Below are 19,443 nucleotides of genomic sequence, written 5' to 3'. Positions count from 1 at the left end.
AGACAGCTGATCCCCTTCATATTAGCCTGAGGGAGCCCCTGATCTGCACACCGAAACCTTTTGAGGACAGTTGGCTCCTTTGTGGGGTATGGGGTGGAGCTTTGATCTGAGCCAGCTTCCCTTCAGCTTCTAGCCCAGCTTCTCACCACTGCTGGCTTGGGTGTTGTCTATCTGTCCTGGGGTTGAGGACTTGGGGGGGGGGGTCACTCCGGGAACTTCTGGTTGTTCCCCAAACTCCAGTTCCCCCTTCATCCTTCTTCCTCTCCCCCAGGTCAGGTTCCTGAGAGAGAGAGAGAGACAGACAGACACACGCAGCAGTGGCTAGTTCCCAGATTTTATAGGCCCCCACGGATACCATGTTGGAAGCCAGACACCAAATCCAGCAGAGGAACACCCAGAACAGCCAAGAGGTAGGGTGTACCCTCCCATTCCCAAAATACCCTCTGTCCTCTCACCTCCCCTTCTGTGTCCCCTCACTTCTGGAGCCTCCTTCCCTCTGCCAAAGATTTTGCGTCCTCTGATTTCTTCTGTGACCCTTTTCCAGACCAGCTTGTGGTCCTCAGGCTTTGGGATGAAGCTGGAGGCTGTTACCCCATTCCTGGGGAAATATCGCCCCTTTGTGGGTCGCTGCTGCCAAACCTGCACTCCCAAGAGCTGGGTGAGTGATGGTAGGGCTGGGCTCCATCAGGGAAACTTGGGGAAATTGACTACAGGAGCCATGGCTCTGGGAAGCAGCTTCCTTTATGTTCAGCCCTCCTCAACCCATGCCTGTGCTCTTGTCTTTCAGGGGAATGGATGCACTTGTGTTGGTTGTGTTGTTGGTCAGGGCTGGCTTCCAGGCCTTCAAGAGTTGGGTGGGGTAGTGCAGAGAGAGGAGATTGGGCATGGCCAGAGGACGGGTGTCTGGCCAGGCCTGCATGAGTCTTGTTCAGTTCTGGGGACACTGCCCACTTAAAGTCACACAGCACTCAACACATGCTTGAAGATATCCTGCATCCATACCTTGTGCTGTGCTGATGAGCCCCAGGGTCCTGGCAGAGGACCTACGTGTTCTCTGCTGTTGACAAGAGAACTTCTCAGAGACTATATGCTACTCTCCAAGACGGGGATTCTGTAGAGCATGCAGCACTTCCATTTTGACTGTGGGACCCTTTCTCCTGAGTGAGTCTTGGGATCTGAGAAGTGAAATGCTGTACTGTATTTTGTCTCCTGGTATACTCAATACTCCCATCAGGTGAAGCCTACAGAATATAGAGTGGGGGCTTTCCTTCGTTGTTTTGTGAAGGCCCCCAAGGACATGCTGTCCCTGGCCCCTCTCCTGCAGGAGTCCCTCTTCCACAGAAGCATAATGGATCTAGGCTTCCGCAACGTGATCCTGGTGAAGGAGGAGAACACCAGGTAGTCAGAGCTGGGAGGTGGGGGGAGGGTGGCGGGCAGGGTCCTTGGGTACAGGGCTGCTGGAGCCGTGTTTTGTGCTGTCATTATTTTCCTTTTGTGGAAAAAGAAGGGCCCCTGCCCTCTGCTCCATACCCACAGGTGGGGAGAGGCAGGCTTGGAACTCTCCTGCAGTTGCTGTGAGCATTTATGGATTGCCCACCGTGTGTCAGGCCTGAACCTGTATCCTGTTCAGGGAGAGGGGAGGGAATGGGGCACAGATGGGCAGGTGCTGCTGCTTCCTGCTCCATGATAAGCCAAGCTCAGGTGTTCCCAGGCCATGGGACTCAGGTGTGATCCCTTCCTGGTGGAATACCCTCTGTAGACTGTAGTGGGGTACGGGCCCTCTAAAAGATCACCACCCTCCCTGCCCTGGGGGCTGTGTCCAGGTTTCGGGGCTGGCTGGTTCGGAGGCTCTGCTATTTCTTATGGTCACTGGAGCAGCCCATACCACCCGGTCAGGACGCCCCACAGAAGATCATGGAAAGCACTGGGTGAGGAAGCAGGGATTGGAGTCTGGCTGGGACTTTGAGACCCTTGAAGGGATGACCAACATTCTAGGCAGGGGTGGTTTTAGAGGGCTGTTTTCTAGACCGTTAGCTTTGCCTGGGGCCCTTAAAGATGGAGGATAAATACTGGAGTCTGTGTTCTGGGGATGCTGTGGTGCTGTGGGAAGTTACCTGAGAGATCTTAGGTCTGCCCCAGCCTAACACCACTCCCCCTCACACCACAGGGTGCAGAATGTCATCTCAGGGAGGGTCCCAGGAGGGGCTGGGGAAGGCCAGGTACCAGGCCTTGTGAAGAAAGAGGTACAGCGCATCTTGGGCCATATCCAGGCTCCGCTCCGCCCCTTCCTGCTCAGGTAACTCTGGGCTGAGGGGCACTCTTTTCTGGGCTGGGGCCTCTGCCCTTCTGGAGAGTGGGTGTTGGCTAGGTTTGGGGAAAGACTGGACTCCCCTCCTGGGGAGTTGGATGGTGTGTTTACCAGAGAGCCTGAAGGGAGCCCCTGATCTGGACATTGTGAGATCTTTCAAGGACAGCTGGCTCCTTGATGGGACCGGTCAGGTATGGGGTGAGCCTTTGATCTGAGCCAGCTTCCAGCCCAGGTTCTCCCCATTGCTGGCCTGGTGTTGTCTGTCTGTCCTGGGGATAGGGGTTTGAGGGTCAGCCCAGGAACCCCTGGTTGTGGCCCAGACTCCAGTTCCCTCTCTATCCTTCTTCCTCTCCCCAGATCAGGTTCCTGTGGAGAGGTGAGGTGGCTGGTTCCCCCATCTTATAGGCGCCCTCCTGCATTCTCCCTCCTGCATCCATCTGGCACAGATCTGAGTTCCTCTTAGATGCAGGGTCTTGTTCCTGGAGAACGGAGGGATGCACAGGGCAGAGTAAACATATGGCTGCAAGAAGGACAGAACAAGGGTTAAGATTGAAAACAGGTGTGGGGGGAGGAAGAGACTTGTAAGATAGGGACAAGGGGGGAAAGGAGCCAAACTTGAGGGGGCAAGGATGGAGGGAACAGTCCTACTAGAGGGAATGGCATGAGCTATGGCCATAAGAAATGGCCACTTTTGCTCATGAAGCTGTGGTTGGAAGCTGGCAAGTGAGGGAGAGAGCTGTTGGAGACAAAATTGAGAGGTAGAAGGGACAGGATATGCAGGGCCATTCAAGAAGTTTGGATTTGATTTCTAAGTGCAGTGAAAACCAATGGAAAGGTTTTAAGCAGGAAATGCCAACAAGGTGAATTGGGATCAAGAGTAGAGAACAGAAGACTATTTGGGAAGCTTTGTTAGTCCAGGTGAGATGCCATGATGAGGCATGTGGTGGTGACAGTAGGGGTTGGAAAAATGGATTGAAAGACACCAAATTAACAGGTGATGGATTGAAAGGGTGAGGGTGGGGGCAATGAGGGAAAAAGGGACAAATCATGGGAGAGCCAGGGTTTGGGGAGAGCACCTGGTGGTATGGGTGGAAGGGGCAGGCTTGGGGAGGAGTGAGTTTGGTCCACAAAGGATATTTTGGACATAGAGTTTCAGATGCCGGACGTGTCGGTGGAGACACTGAAGAGGCAGTTGCTCATGAGTCTGGAGCTCAGAAGAGGCTGGGGTCAGGAACATAGATTTGCAAAACTTTAGCATACAGATATTTAAAACCAAGAGATGAATGAGTCACTAAGGGAAAGAAGGCACAGCTGTCTTGAAAGTGCTCAGTGGTCAACTGCTTACTTAGGACAGGAAGTAGAGGTGGTTGGTAACTTTGACCAGACCTCCATGTGTCAATTCTTTGACTTTGCTGAGACTTCCAGTCCCTTGACCTGACAACCTTTACACCAGCCATCAGCCCCCTTCTTTTCTCTTCTTCTCTTCTGGCCTTGCTTCGATTCCAGGGCTCATCATGATAATACCCTTGGGAAGGAGTCACTTGTTCTGTTTGAACCCAGCTACCTGCCTTCTCTGTACCTAAGCAGTCAAATGTTTCCTTTATGAGATTTTCAAAGAGGCACACAGTGTCTGCCGAGACTGATCCAGACTGCTCCTTCTTGGATTTACCCACTGTTAACTGATGGCCCCATCTCATGCTTCATGGAGAAGTAGAAGCCATTGGATGAGGGCATGCTGCTTGTCCACCACATCTCTGTGCTACTTGCATCTACGCTTCTGTCCTCGTTCAACACCAGTCCCCCCATTGGGCCTCTGGGGAATGCCTCCTCAGAGACTTGGCCCTTTTAGTTATCCCGTTTTTGTATCTCTTAACTCCTTCCTTTGTATTTCCTCTTTCCCTGCAGTTTCCAAAGACCAGGCTGGGCTATGCCTGGAGAGAGTCTTGGTCCTCTAATTTCTTTCAGGGTAAATGGAGGCAGGGAGATGCTCTGAAGCTGATTTGAGACAGTTGCACCGTGAAGTCTTGGGAAAGTAATAGCACCTCATAGGCATGGGCTTTGGTGTCAAGCCTGCCTTCCAGTCCCCGCATTAGCACTTCTTAGCTTTCTCTACTACTCAGCAGCTTCTGTAACCTCCCCATGCCTCACTTCCTTCTTCCATAAAGTGGGGACAGTAATAGCACTTGCCTTACAGGAATGCTGGGTAGCCTCCTGAGGTGTCTTGGGCCCTGCCTCATGGGCGGGGCCCTGACATACCTCAGACTGGGTGTCACTCTCCAGGCTATTCAGCTGGGCACTGCTGCGGTTCCTGAACTGTGTCTTCCTGAACGTGCAGCTCCACAAGGGCCAGATGAAGATGGTCCACAAGGCCGCCCAGGGAGTAAGGCCCGCCCTCCATTGGGATGGGGATGGCGGGAACAGAGGAGCAGAGGCTAGGCCAAGCCCTAAGTTGGGACCAGCCCCATCAGCTGGTGGGAAAAATCCACTGCTCTTTGATGACCTTCTCTTCGTGTCTCACGGTCTTGCTCCCATGGGGCTCCCTCTAACGTCTTTTCATCATGGTCTTAACAACCATTACGTCAGTGCATTACCTTAAAAGTTGTTGACAGAGCTCCTCTACTTTTGGGAAATGTGCTCAGAGGAAGAACTGCTCAGCTGAACCCTCCCTCCCTCTGGGGCTGCCCTGGGTCTGGAGGTGCTGGGTTTCAGCTTCCTGCATCTTCAGGGTGGGGGCGGATTGGCACTTCCCTCTGGCTCTCCCCAAGCAGGGCTTGCCGCTTGTCCTCCTCTCTACCCACAAGTCACTCCTGGATGGGATCCTGCTGCCCTTTGTGCTGCTCTCCCAAGGCCTGGGTGTGCTCCGTGTGGCTTGGGACCCCCGCACCTGCTCCCCCACCCTCAGGTAAAAGCCTTGTGCCCCTAGACATACAGGGGAGAAGTTCCCAGCCTGGGTAGGGGTGTGTGGGGATGTGTACGGGGGTGTTGCTGGCAGCAGTTCCCCAGAGGCCTTCTTCCTGGTCTTTCTGCTCCCAACTCTGTCATCTCAGCCTGTGGAGCTCAGGTGGAGGGTCAGCTATGAGCCTTAGGGCCATGCCTGGCTTCAGGGTGTTCAGGTAGGACCCAGGCTGGCCCTGGTGGGCTGAGGATCTCACTGGCCTCCTGCCCGATCCCATCTCCTGAGCCCCTTCTCTCATCAAGCTTTGCCTTGTGCCCTACAGAGCTCTGCTAAAGAAGCTTGGGGGGCTTTTCTTGCCCCCAGAGGTCAACCTTACCCTGGACAGCTCAGAGGGGGTCCTTGCAAGGGCTGTGGCCCATGCCGTAAGTGCCCTCAGGGTACCAGTGGGGTCAGACCACAGTACAGGGGCTTGTTGCTGCTCTGGTCTTGATACCTGCCTCCCCCAACCCCCCTCTAGGCTATGGAGCAGCTGTTGGTCAGCAGGCAGCCCTTGCTCATATTCCTGGAGGAGCCCCCTGGGGCCCAGGGGCCTCGGCTGTCAGCCCTGGGCCAGACCTGGCTGGGACTGGTGGTGCAGTCTGTCCAGGTGGGCGTCATCCCAGATGCCATGCTAGTGCCAGTGGCCATCACCTATGACCTGGTTCCAGATGCACCTCGTGATGTATACCACGTGAGTCCTGCCCCTGGTGACTCTAAGTGGACACCATCTCTAGAGAGGAGACACATTGTGTTCTCTGGCCAGCTCCCCTTAGGATTAGAGTTAAGTGGGGAGTGCAAAGGAATTCTGCTCCTCCAGTCATCATCCTGTGGCACTTCCCAAGGCCCTTACACTTATCCAGTCATTTCGTCTTCTAAAGACCCAGTTAGGGATTTCTCCTGTTATGGATGAGAAAATTAGCTTGAAGAGGTCATGGTCATGTACCAGTTTGGGCCCAAGATAAACCAGAGCAGAAAGTGCCCCCAAGCAGTTTGCTCACTCAGCCCCTCCCTCCCTGCAGGCCTTGACCCCACTGGGGCTGTGGACAGGAGCTCTGGCTGTCCTGAGGATCCTACGATGCTGGGGCCGCAGCCCCAGGGTCTGTGTCCGTGTGCACCTGGCCCAGCCCTTCTCCCTACAGGTATGCAGCCTGCTGGACAAGGCTGGGAGTACCTGGGGTCTGTCCCAGGGCTTCTGGTGGCCTGGCCCTCAGAGCCTCTGCAGGGATAGCCTTGCCTACCTCAGGTGGGCTGTGTGCAGGTTTCCTGGTGGGCCAGGGCAGGCCATCTAATAAGAGCCTTGTCCTGGGCAGGAATACACCATCAACGCCAGAAGCTGCTGGGGCAGCAGGCAGACCCTGGAGCAGCTGTTGCAGCCCATCGTGCTGGGCCAATGGTAGGGGCATGGGAGTGTGTGGGTCTTGGGGGCAAGGCAGGCAGCCCTTCAGCCCCAGCTTGTGATCTGGCACCCTCTTCCCCCATACCTACAAACACATCACCAACTCCAGCCTTCCCTCTCCAGATATCCATGGGTCATCTAGAACAGAACCAGGCACCACCCCCTTGCCTATAATCTGACTGTGGGACATGGCACACAAACGTGGAAGGGCTAGAGTTACATGAGCCACCTCTTGCCTCAGGAGTGGGGATGGGGAAACACCCTCACCTTTGAGAAAGCTTTGGGCTTCCCCACAACTGTTTTGAGGTTTGGTCCCTTTATCGTGTAATCTGTTTCTATCCCAGTACTGTTGTCCCAGACACTGAGAAAGAACAGGAGTGGACTCCAGCAACTGGGCCCCTTCTGGCACTTAAGGAAGAGGACCAGCTCCTGGTCAGGAGGCTGAGCCGTCACGTCCTAAATGGTGAGGGGGAGCGTCTGGGCCTTTTACGGGAGGCTCCTGAGCAGTCCCTCTACTGGGTCAGCCAGTCTTCGGGGCCCTCCGTTCCAAATGGGTTTCTGCACCTGACATCCATTCCTGTGTGGCCCACTTGGGACATGTGAAGAGGAGTGGACCCCTCCCTGCTCCTAGGGAACAGGGCAGCCAGGGAGAACCTAGGGAGCCATTAGATGAGTGCACAGGGTGGCTAAGCTGTGGAGGGTACGTGCAGGCTGGATGAGCCACCTGCCCAAGGTCATACCTGGCCCTTCCTTGTGCTCATCACTTCATCTGAGCCTGGTCTCCTTAGTTGTAAATGAGGGCGATGTCAACTGCACGGAATTAGGCACATAATAGACTTAATAGCACCCTCTGTACCAGACACTGTGTTAACAGAATTCTCTTTATTACTCGAGTGCCCCTTCTGTGACAGAGACAGTGGGCTGGTAAGTGGGCCTGTGAGAGGCAGGGAAGGTCCCTGAACTCCTGTCATGTATTGATAAATGTTGGTTTTCCACAGGGAAGGGTGGCGCTCAAGGACCGGGCCTTCTCTCCCCTTGCCTGGGGTAGAGTTGTGTGTGTGTGTGGCTGCTGCCAGGGGGGTGTCAGGGGTACTGTTCTTGACTAGGAAGACTTGCTGGGGCGGTGGAGGGACTAGGCCACTGGGCCTAAAGCCCTGACCAGCATTTCGTACCCTCGGCCCCAGCCAGCGTGACCAGCTCGGCAGTGATGAGCACGGCCATCATGGCGACACTGCTACTCTTCAAGCACCAGAAGGTAGGGGACAGAGTGCTAGGGGGCTGGGGGAGGGGTGTGGCCCTCCTGCTCAGCCCCTGTACTGCCCTGCCCCCCCCCCCAGGGTGTGTTCCTGTCCCAGCTCCTGGGGGAGTTCTCCTGGCTGACCGAGGAGACACTACTGCGTGGCTTTGATGTGGGCTTCTCGGGGCAGTTGCGGTGCCTCGTGCAGCACACGCTGAGCCTGCTACGGGCGCATGTGGCCCTGCTGCGCGTCCATCAGGGGGACTTGCTGGTAGTTCCTCGGCCGGGCCCAGGTCTCACACACTTGGCACGCCTGAGTGCCGAGCTGCTGCCTGCCTTCCTGAGTGAGGCTGTGGGTGGTGAGTCCCCAGGGCTCGGGCTGGGTGGGACACATGTAGGGGTGAGGTGAATGGCTTCCCTCCTCGTGCCCGGCCCTTTCCTCCCCCAGCCTGTGCTGTGCGGGGGCTGCTGGCAGGCAGAGTGCCGCCTGAGGGGCCCTGGGAGCTCCAGGGCATTGAGCTGCTGAGCCAGAACGAGCTGTACCGTCAGATCCTGCTGCTGCTGCACTTGCTGCCCCAGGACCTGCTGCTGCTGCAGGTCAGGCCTCTCCCCCAACCCCGCATGGCCCTGGGCCTCCCCCTCTCGGTTGTGGATATCAGGAGGGGCTGGGCAGGCGTAGGCCCCTAAGTCCTATGGAGGTAGGTCTCCCTTGCCCCGCCTCTGACCAGGCTCCTGCCCATGGCCTGGTTCTGAGGCCACATCAATGCTTTTCTCCTCAGCCCTGCCAGTCTTCCTACTGCTACTGTCAGGAAGTGCTGGACCGTCTCATCCAGTGTGGGCTCCTGGTTGCTGAGGAGGTAGGCAGGGCAGTGGAGACAAAGCCCCGGTCTGGGTTCTGGCCACCTACTCCCACCCGGAGTGCTGTGGGGGTGGGCGTGCCCCTGGCCTGGCAGACAGGCCTGGGTCCTGCCTCTGCCAGTCTTTGCCTTGGGCTTTGCCCTATATGCCCTATCATGACAGCACTAGACAACTGTACCTCCAGGTCCTTTGCATGCCTCCTGCCCCCTCCAGTTCTTGTCCACAGAACTGTGGCCCTTAAAGGTCGGTGCTCACTTCCTCTCGCCCTGCAAGTAGGTTCAGCAGGTACCGTGGTCTGGTGTGGCTCTTGGTGTCCTCTTGGGCTCCCTAGGTCTGCTTTTACTGGTTTCACCTCCACATGCCAGGTCTGCCGTGTATCTGGTCTAGGGAAGTGGGGAGCTCAGGGCTGAACCGGTCAGAGACCAATGGTTCCCATGGCCCCCAGACCCCAGGCTCCCGGCCAGCCTGTGACACAGGGCGGCAGCGTTTAAGTGCAAAGCTGCTGTGGAAACCGAGTGGGGACTTTACTGATAGTGACAGTGATGACTTCGAGGAGGCTGAGGGCCGGTACTTTAGGGTAAGTTGGGAGAAGCCATGTCGGGGGTGTGGGAGGCAGGCAGTGGGAGCTGCCCTCATTCTGGTCTGTCCCCCTTCAGCTCAGTCAGCAGTCACGCTGCCCTGACTTCTTCCTCTTCCTCTGCCGCCTGCTTAGCCCACTGCTCAAAGCCTTTGCACAGGCTGCCGCCTTCCTCCACCAGGGACGGCTGCCTGATACAGGTAAGGCCTGTGCTTCCCTGGCCAGCCACCGGGGGAGGCTGAGAGCTCTCAGGGCAGGGCCTCAGGCCCTAGGCCTACATCATCTCTCTCCCACAGAGTCCGGCTACACTGAGCAACTCTTGCAGTTCTTGCAGGCCACTGCCCAGGAGGAAGGGTTCTTTGGTGAGTCCCAGGCAGCCAGCCCAGGCTCCCCAGAGGCTGGGAAGGGTTTGATGGTGGCTGCTGCCCCCTGCTGGGCAGTGACATTGCAACTCCAGGAAGGAGGGTTGTAGAGTAGAGAGAGGGTCTTTGCATCTATAGAGTCTGAGCCCTAGCCTTGGCTAGTTCCTTCTTTCAGCACAAGAGAAGCCTTGGCCCTATAGCCTTCACTTTCTTTTCTTCCAGAGTGTGCAGACCCAAATATTGCCATCAGTGCTATCTGGACCTTCAGAGACCTGGGGGTAAGAGGAGCCCGTCTCACCATCCTCCTGCCTCCCATCCCTAACTCTACCCTGATTGCTAGAGCTGCTCAGGGTAGCCTGGCTATGCCCACCCTGGGGTTTACCTAGTGTCTCAGAATAGGCGTGCTGGCAGTAGTTGAAGGTACGATGGTTTTCCTGGCCCCTTTGGTCTCTTAAACCACGGTCTGTCTCCTACTCTCGAGTTTGAGGCAGCACTTGCACTCAAGGTCTGAGGGGCCCGAGGTCGCACTTGCAGTTTGCTGGGGGACAGGCACAGCCCCTATTGTGAGTGCTTATAGCCCTTCCCTGTGGCCCAGGTGCTGCAGCAGACGCCCGGCCCTGCAGGCCCCATGCTCTACCTGTCCCCTACATTCACCAGCCGGGAAAATCAGGAAAAGCTGGAACAGTTCATCCGGCAGTTCGTTTGTAGCTAGAACTGTGGGGTGACTTCTCCGCCCCAGAACATAGCTGTGTCCTGGAGCCAGAAGACAGAGGGGCTGCACACCCTTACCTGAACTATAAAATCTTTTGTGCTTCGTTGTCCTTTGCCGTCTCTTGCGTTTTCCATCCTTTGGTGTATCTGTTCTCTCCTTCCCCACCCTGTGAGAAGGCCCTGTCTTGTTCCCTGAAACCCTAAAAGAAGACAAGCTGTAGCAGAAGTCAAGCTGTAGCAGAAGTCAAGCTGCTGCTTTGGCTGAGAATTTTATTGACGAGGAGAGCAAGCTTCCTCTCCCCTCACTCTACCTGGAAGAGGCAGCTGGCACTGGGAGAGAATGGATGCCCCGCCTCTAAGTCCAGGGTCTGTGGGGAGAACCCTCACACCACCTTGTTGATGATGATGCCTAGTTCTTCAATTTCACACTGAACTTCATCCCCCTTCTGTAAGAGAAGGTCAGGAGGACATCAGTCCTTTGGCCTCATTCAGGCCTGGATTTCACAAGCCTGCCAGGAATTCTGGGTCGTTGTGCCTTTTCCACCTTTTAATCAACCTACCTTGAGAAAGACTGGAGGTTTCCTGAACACACCAACACCTGGGGGGGTCCCAGTCAGGATGACGTCCCCTGGGTAAAGAGTAACGAACCTGGGGCAGAAGAGACAGGTGAGGCCAGAGCCACAGGGCTGGAAGGCTCAGCTCAGCCTCAGGTGGGTGTGTGGAGTAGGGCCCCATCCCACTTACTGGGAGACCCAGGCTATCAGCTCTTCCGTCTTAAACACCATCTGGTTGGTATTGCTGCTCTGGACCACCTCCCCGTTCACTCGGCAGCAGATCTTTAAGTTGTGTGGATCTGAAAATGTAAAGGTACCACCTTGGGGTTCTCGTTTTCCCTCAAAACCCTCCCTTTACTAAGAAAGCAAATGTACAACGTGGCTTTGTGACTGGCCAGATGAAAGGTCTGTCTGCGGGTCTCCCTGCATGTGCTCCTGGCACTTCACACCCACTCAGTACTCCCTACCCTGGAACTTTCTGTACAGACATTGGCCGCCTCAGGTCTCCATGCATCTACCACCTAGTAGAGCATCTGCCGGTGGTCACTGGGGTGGGTTAAGGAGGGAATGTCCCACAGCAGAGGCTGACAACTGCAGATATAAAAACGACTGGGTATCTGTACTGCGACAGGGTAACCACCCAGGCAGGGGCATGGACGCCTCCTGCACCTGACGGCAGGGGGCAGCTTACCTGTAACAGTGTCCTGGCTAATGAGCACCTTCGTCTTTTTTGCTTTACACACTCACACCCCCCTCGGAGCAGCTGGAACACAATTTCACTTCCCTGATGTCTGCACAGGGTGGTGTAAAGCTGGGCTGCGTGGACACATCGCCACCCAAATGGCTGTGTTCTGCCCTCTTAATGACGGGCTTTCCTCCTGGCTCACCTTGCCCTTGCTGCTTAGAATGGGTGCTGCCCTAGCACCCCTGGCTGCAGAGGTGCCACCATGTTCTCCCTCTCACTTCCTGGGGAAAAGACACGGGCTTTTGACAGCCATTTTCTGATGCTCAACAGCCAACTTCTACTTCTTTCCAACTTAAAGATGCTCACGGACAGTGGCAGCTAGAGAAGTTTACCAGCTCTGCAGGGAGGGACATGGAAGAAGGCCGGTGGAACTCGTGGCCTAGGTTGAGAGCTGGTCTCTAAAGACTCAGAAAAAGGCAACTCCACATTCCAATTTCCTGAGTGCGGCTTTTCTAAACACTGATGTGTCCACGTAAGAACAGGAAGAGTCACCATGTGGGCTATCCAAGACCTACCTGCTATACTGTCCTTGGTCACCAATGCAGGGCCCAGGGGGCAGAAGGTGTCAAAGGTTTTTCCCAGCAGCCACTGCTTTCCATTGCGTCTCATTTGCCAGTCACGAGCACTTACATCATGAGCCACAGTGAAGCCAGCCACATGAGCCATGGCATCTGTGGCCTTTAGGGGACAGGGGATTTGGCCAGATTGGAAGTTAGATCATCATGGTGACACCAACCCCCATAACCAAACCTTTATCCCATGTTAGTTGCCAAAACTAGCCAAAGATGGGCAAGGAATAAGGCAGTCAGGGAGCAGGTAGTTGCCAACCATTTCCCAATGCCAGAGATAGCTGGCATCTCGTCCACCTGACCTTGATGCGCTTGCCTTTCTTTCCAATGACCACAGCCAGCTCCACCTCCCAGTCCACCTCCTGTAGAGAAAGAAGCAGTGAGCTGCCTGGCTCCAGGGCCTATTCCCAGGCTGAAGGGGCTGTACACCGTGATTCAGGGTCTAGGTCTCTTAACAGTGGGGCTTGGCTGTGGACCCACAATTATAATCACTATGCGCCAGATGTAGTGAATGAGGGGGGAGGTGTGGCCCCTACTGTGTGCCAATAGCATCCTAAGTGCTTTCAGGTATTAACTCAATTGAAAAGAAATGGGCAGACACAGAAAAAGGAAAACATGCGCAGCCTTTCCCATTATCAGCGAAGTGCAACTATAAGATAGATACAACTTAGCCTTTCAAACTGCCTGCTCTTTCTACTGGTAACAACCAGAGCTGCTCTGAACACAGCTGACACCTGAACTTGGTCTCTAGCATTGCTCCCCACTAGATAGAATTGGGTTCCTTGGGGGAAATGGCTAATTCCAGGTCTGAGACAGTACAAGATGAGCGTGGAATATCTTGGCCAGAAAGCAAGGAAGTACTCAAAAAGTGACGGGGCTGGGGCCTACTTGAAGCCACCCACTGGCCAAATTGAGACCATCTGAGTATCAAAAAGAATGTAAGTGATGGGGGCGCCTGGGTGGCACAGCGGTTAGGCGTCTGCCTTCGGCTCAGGGCGTGATCCCGGCGTTATGGGATCGAGCCCCACATCAGGCTCCTCTGCTATGAGCCTGCTTCTTCCTCTCCCACTCCCCTGCTTGTGTTCCCTCTCTCGCTGCTGTCTCTCTCTGTCAAATAAATAAAATCTTTAAAAAAAAAAAAAAAGAATGTAAGTGATGGACTACAGCATATTGGATAAAATGAAAATCAGGAATATACAGTGCTACTAAAGGGACAGGAGTAAAAAAAGAAGGGAGGTTTCTTTTCTTCACAGAATGCCAGATAATAAGACCAGAAAAAGGCATGATAGAAAAATCGCCTTTTTCTAACCTCCAATACAATAATGGATTCAGGTGAGGATCCCTGGATGAAAAGTTGTGGGGCAATAAGATAGTCCACAGGGTCTCAAATTCCTACCGCCGTAGACTGCTTATTAATTACTACAGTGAAATGCACCTTTCCGATGAGATCTAGTGAACATCAAGTAAACCAAACTTTAGCCTCCCGATGGGGTGCAATACACGTCTGTTGCTTCAGACTGAATGTGCCCCCTACTCCGAAATTCATATGCTGAAACCTGACCCCCAATGTGGTAATAGGAGGTGGAGCCTTTGGGAAGTAACTAGGTCATGAAGGTGAAGGTCTCATGAATAGGGTTAGTGCCCTTGCCCCTTCTGCCATGTGAGAAAACAGTGAAAAGACAGTCATCTGTGAACCAGGAAGCCGGCTCTCCCCAAGCACCAAATGTATCGGCACCTTGATCCTGGACTTCCCAGCCTCCAGAACTATGAGAAATAAATTTCTGTGGTTTATAAGCCACCCAGTCTGCAGTATTTAGTTGCAGGAGTCCAAATGAACTAACACCTATGCAGAATCCTTGACAAAAATGCTTAAATCTAATCATGAGGAAACCAAGTGTGGGATATGCTAAGACAACTTGCCAGGATTCTTCCAAAAGTCAGTGGCATGAAAGAAAAGGGCAGGGCGATTGTTTGATATCAGAAGTCAGTAAACTATGAGCCATGAGCCAGATCCAGCAAGCTGGATCTTTCCTAGAATACAGTCATATTCACTCATTTACGTACCAGCCACGGCTGCTTTCACATGACGGGCGAAGAGGAGTTGTTGCAACAGACACTCGGTGGCATTTGGAGTCTATTATTTACTGACTGACCCTTTCAGCAAGTCTGCAGATCCCTGTTCTAGATTAAAGGCCCTAAAGAGACATAACCAAGTACACTGCATGGCCTTGACTGATCCTGGTTCAACAACAACAACAAAAAAACAGAACCCAAATTAAGTCATCTTTGGGGGCAACTGGGAATATTCCCATTGGAGTATATACTAGGTATTATTCATGTTAATTTTCTTAGTGGGGATAGTGGTTATTATGGTCACGTAGGACACTATACTTATTCTTAGAAGATGCGTCCTGAATTTTATTTTTCTACAATTAAAGTATAATATTTTTGCAATCAATACAAAATCTGTTAATTTCTTTTTTTCCCGAGACCAGCCTTACACAGTATAATCCCGTGTAGTCTCTGCTGAATGTACTAAGCAACAGGTAGCTCCTTAGGCTGGCTGCTGAGTGCTAAGCACCCTTGTGATGGGCTGGTGACTGGGGGCCTATGAGGAGGCACTGACCTGGCTCTCCGGTGGGAGGATGACCTCGTCGTAGGGCCCCACGATGGAGCTGGCAAACTTGCTGAAGATGATGGGCTCCTTTGGCACTGGAATGTTCTGCTCTTTGCAGTGGTCCACGTAATTCATTCCCACACACACCACCTTGTCTGGCCGTGTGACTGGGGCCAGGAAGGTCACCTCTGACCGTGGTAGGACTGGCAACTGGGCAGCCAGAGCTCTGCAGAGACCAGAGCAGGAGAGAGGGATGGTCAGGAGCAGGCCAGCTACCCATGGGCATGCTGGGGAGGTACTGCAGCAGCTACGAGTTTTGCTTTTTCAAATACATCTTCTAGATCTATCAACCATCACAATCCGTGTGCGAACCAAACCCAGCTATTATCCTTTGATATCAGAGCACTGTTTACTTTTTAGCCAGTGTTGATTTCCTTTCCCCCATTAGGTAATACATGTCATGTAGGGGGATTCAAAGGTCCACGTGAGAAGACTGGAAAGGCCTCTCTTCTGCCCCTGCTCCATCCGGGGACACAGCTACCGTGGCCTGTATAGCTCTACACAGCTGCTCTACACACACCCTTTTTCCTGTCCTTCTTTACACAAATGACGCACACCAAATACACCTTTTAAAAAAATACGTTATTTTTTGGAGATTTAGCTGTAACAGTATATACCTTTCCCCTTTTTGGACAGGACCGTGTATACCTACGCAGTACAGATTCACCCAATTACCTGATGAGGGACGTGGAAGAGTTTCCAATCTTGTGAGACTATGACAGTATCGGAAACACACTGTTACCAATATTGTGTGCTGTCAAACATTCGTATTTTTGACAGTTTAATACGTAAAAATAACTCAAAGTGGTTCTTAATTTACCGTTCATCAGATTCCACATGGCTCCTGACTTCAGTGAAGTCCCTACCTAATCTAGCCCAAACCCGAGAACCATCTCTAAGAACACCTCTCTGAAGTCCTCTCTCCTCTAAGGAGCCAAGAATCCAAAGACTCCCCCAAGCTTCCCAAGATGCCTCCTAGGACCCCAGATCCCCAACTTCTCAGGCAGACAGGAACTTAGTCCCCTGGGGAAGGCAGGGTGATGAAGCAGAGTTCTGGCTCCACCACAAAATATACGGCCTTGAGATAGTTAATCACCGTCCCTGGGCCTGAGGATGTTGTCATACAAGATTTCTAAGGCTCTTCACTAAGAGAAGAGGTGAGAAAGGAAAGGTAGGGTTACCCTGGTCACTTGCAAAAGAATTACCAGCTGGTTGTTTCCCAGGAGAGGGATGGGGGTGGGAAGAGGAGGGGGTAGCAGGGCAGCCATTGCAGCTGCCTGCTGATTTACCTTCTCGCCACTGAGAGAGTGGCCTCTCCCTGCTCCAGGAACTCCAACATTGTCTTAGGCAGTGTGGGGTCAAAGGCGTTGAGGTTGATGATCCCCCCATCATTCCCTGACTCCAAACCCAGGTGAGGTCCCATCAGGTGGGGTGCCTGGAACTGCACCAGTCTCATCTTTCTGGAGGGTTGAAAGGGCCACTTCCGAGCCTGCAGCAGAGTTGTGAGCAACCTTTTACAGCAGACCAGCATCAGAGCTTATGAAGAAAAACGTGGGTCCTAGGGCACAGAGGGAACCGAAACCACCATCAGGATCCACAGAGTTCCCTGAGCTGTAGCCCAAGCCCTCTCCCCCCATCAGCCATTCCTGGCACAGCACAGCCCTGGAAGTGGCCCACACTTACTAGTTATTTCACTCTGTTACACTTTATCGATTTTCCCCCCCCTCAATTCAATGTGTGTAATGAAACATTTCTAGAGGAGTGACTACTTCATGCAGGCACTAACCTAGATGGCAGGGATTCCAGCGTTCCTTCAACCGGTGCTTTCTGCAGGCTTACACTGTCCCTGGCACCACTGAGGCACTGGGCAAACTATAGATCAGACATGCTCAGCCCTGCCATCCTGCTCTCAGAGGAGACTGATATTAACAACTAATGTCATAAGTAAGATCCAGCAATTGGGACTACTGCTGTGATGATAAAGGGTCCTGCCTTTGTCTAGTTCCTTGAGGAAGTGATGCTGAGCTGGGTTGGGCTGGGCTAAAATAAGCAGGACTAGAAATTAGCTAAGAGTGGGGCCCTGTATGGACAAGTGACCGCTGGTGAAACCGGCTTCACAGCTGTCACAGGCAATTTTTTAAAATGCCAGTTTGATCCTATAACCCTTCTACTGAAATGCTTTCCATGACTCACATTACCAAGACAAAACCCCTTCCAGGCCATCCTAGCCTTCTAGAGCAGCCCCCACAAACCTCTCCAGATGGTAATTAGTTTCTCCTGCTGCAGTTCAGGCTACCTGAGGGAAGAGGCTGCAGACAAAGGGCAGAGCTAAGCCTGACAGGCATCACTGGGCTGTCTCCTCTCTGGGTCCAGGACTACATCTGTCTCTCTCACCACTGAGTCCACAGTGCCCAGCACTGTGCCTGGCACACAGAAGGCTCTACACTACGCTCTGTTGAATCAACAAATGCCAGGAGCAGCGGCCTGACTTTTCACTACTTGGGAAAGCTTGGTGATTGTCAACATGGCTGTCTTCCCTTCTCAAATCGCTTAGAAGGTATCAACAGGACTCAGGTCCTGTTCTGAGTTCCAGACTTTACTCAAAGACAAACCCCATTCTCTTGTTTTGTTTCTAGTCTAAGTCTGGCCTTCATTCCAAACAGTCCCTGCCCTGCATAGGTCCTTGCTTTAAAAAGTAGCCCTTTATGCTCAGGCATGCGGAGGTAGTCCCAGACTCCTGGTCCTTACCCTGATGGTTCAATTTGCCATGTTCAGTTAAAGACTCATTAGACCCAGGTCACTGATCTGACCACTGTGGTGGCCAAGGAGTTCGACCAGAAAACCAGGAGCTTTGAAACTTCGGCCCTCCTGTCTTACACAACCATGCTACTGTCAAAAATCTGTTCAAGCCAAAATGCGTGCAGACAGTCCACACACTGAAAAAATAGTTACTGCTCCCATTGAATGCCAGGTCTTATTTTAAGTGCTTTACCTACAATGTCTGATCGAATTCTCTTGACAACTGTGGAAGGGTAGATACTGTTAGCCTCATTTTACAGATAAAAAAAACAAGGCTCAGAAAGATGAACGGATTTGCCCAAGTTTCCAAGGAGAGAAAATAGCCCAAGAGGACTTGGATTCAAGTCCAGACACTTTGGCTTTGGCCAAAGTGTCCTAGAGGTGGTAGGGGTTGGACTTCCAACAGGATATCTCCTAGAGGCCCATGGACACCCTGTCTGCTGTCAGCCCAGGAAAACTTGGTCACATGCTGGCTGCTGCTTCCGGGATATGGCTGGTCACCTGCTTTCCAAGATAACCAGGCCCCACTGACTATGTCCTTCCCACATGACAGGCACATTCAGGTTCTCATTCCACCCTACAATTCCTTCAGGTACCATGTTCCATTTTACATTAGCGGGCTATGAGGCTTAAAGAAATCATTTGCCAAAGTACCAGTTAGAAAGTAGAGTGGCCCTGATACTTCTGCGGTAATCACGATGCAACAGACATGAGCTCAATTCAACTCCTGGAAAAGGGTCCTTAAGCAAAGTGGCAGATTCGAGGTGGAAACAGCACAAGCACCGCAGCTTGAGAGACGTGGGACCGTGTCCCACCACCCACTTGCTTGGCACCCTGCACCAGCCCTGCAGCTTTGTCTCTGGCACTCAGTGGGCGCTAACGAGGGCCCGCCCCGCCGGGTTCCTGTGGTCGCTGCGGCCGCGGATCCCGGTCCAGTCTTGACCTCAGCCGAAGACCTGGAGGGAGGCTGAGACCCGACCACAATTCCAACCTACCTGGCCGCGGCGGCCGGTCCTGCCGGGTGCCCCGAGCTGCCGGGCTTGGGCTCACGAGGTTGGGGGCCAAGGTCAGCAGGCGCCTAGACACCTGCACCGCGTTCTGGAAACTGCGACTCTCCCGGGGATCTGCGAAAGCAGCGCGCCAGCCGCTCCACTACTTCAGCAGAGGGGGGGCGCTCCTTGGTGACGCCACCGAACAGCAGCCAATAGAAAGGCGCCTCATTCTGTCCCGGAAGCCAAGTCACGGAGGGGGCGGGCCTAGCGCTGGAAGGAAGGTTGTCTCTCTAGGGTTCCTTCACGCGTCTGGGCGGGGCCGAGGCAGGTGAGGCCAACCGTCGCCCGAGGCCAAATTCCCCGCCACTCATAGTCGGGGCTCCCTGCACCTGCATGAATCTGACAGTGAGTGCTTCCTGAAAATCTGCGCCCTGGGCGCCTCCCTAGCCTCACCTGCGGTGGGCCCTGCTTGGGGCCAGGCACCGTTTTGATTGTTGGCAAAAGGTGGTGGAGGAGACCAAATTATGGCGTCCTGGTTCACAACAACGAGTATTTTTGCCTTCTGATTCTGATATATCACTGAGACGAGAAGGAATGATTGCCCCAATTTTACATATGGAAAACCCCAGGCGGAAGTGTTTTGCTCAAGGTGACACAAGGAGTGTGAGTAGTGGGACCAGCATTCTTGACCCCAAGTGCAGCCCTTTACTCCCATTCTCAAGC

The 19,443-nt window shown here is 53.5% G+C and overlaps 2 protein-coding genes across 7 annotated transcripts; one reads left to right on the top strand and one right to left on the bottom strand.

Annotated features, from left to right (window-relative positions):
• The first annotated feature begins 273 nt into the window (after window positions 1-273).
• Window positions 274-10,405, top strand: GPAT2 (glycerol-3-phosphate acyltransferase 2, mitochondrial). Its single transcript, XM_045808854.2, has 21 exons — window positions 274-410; window positions 545-658; window positions 1,325-1,398; window positions 1,824-1,928; window positions 2,168-2,296; window positions 4,589-4,688; window positions 5,077-5,210; window positions 5,527-5,626; window positions 5,722-5,934; window positions 6,263-6,382; window positions 6,554-6,636; window positions 6,984-7,102; window positions 7,824-7,894; window positions 7,977-8,235; window positions 8,325-8,473; window positions 8,656-8,733; window positions 9,180-9,311; window positions 9,391-9,511; window positions 9,608-9,673; window positions 9,896-9,951; window positions 10,269-10,405. The coding sequence occupies exons 1-21, from the start codon at window positions 357-359 to the stop codon at window positions 10,383-10,385; spliced, it is 2,394 nt and encodes a 797-aa protein (XP_045664810.2). The 5' UTR covers window positions 274-356; the 3' UTR covers window positions 10,386-10,405.
• On the bottom strand, window positions 321-18,896 carry LOC123799781 (oxaloacetate tautomerase FAHD2A, mitochondrial). Of its 6 annotated transcripts, none has more exons than XR_015725262.1 (10): window positions 18,724-18,896; window positions 16,219-16,487; window positions 14,879-15,095; window positions 12,555-12,614; window positions 12,199-12,361; window positions 11,129-11,237; window positions 10,945-11,032; window positions 10,696-10,830; window positions 8,913-10,584; window positions 321-8,255 (listed from the first exon to the last, which is right to left on the bottom strand). XR_015725262.1 is itself a non-coding variant. In XM_045808982.2 (8 exons), exons 2-8 carry the CDS (start codon window positions 16,458-16,460, stop codon window positions 10,768-10,770), a joined length of 942 nt encoding a protein of 313 aa, XP_045664938.2. In that variant the 5' UTR covers window positions 16,461-16,487; window positions 18,724-18,896; the 3' UTR covers window positions 10,638-10,767. The 6 variants fall into 6 exon arrangements, 1 of the variants encoding a protein (XP_045664938.2); XR_015725261.1 differs by having other exon boundaries at window positions 321-9,117; window positions 10,463-10,584; XR_015725263.1 differs by having other exon boundaries at window positions 321-2,828; window positions 10,463-10,584.
• Between the last annotated feature and the right edge of the window lie 547 nt (window positions 18,897-19,443).

The sequence above is a fragment of the Ursus americanus genome, chromosome 7 (assembly GCF_024610735.1).
Source record: "Ursus americanus isolate L20-20 chromosome 7, mUrsAme1.1.p, whole genome shotgun sequence".
Lineage (NCBI taxonomy): Eukaryota > Metazoa > Chordata > Mammalia > Carnivora > Ursidae > Ursus > Ursus americanus.
The sequence above is the reverse complement of the archived record's forward strand: the minus strand, read 5'-3'. Positions and strand labels throughout refer to the sequence as shown.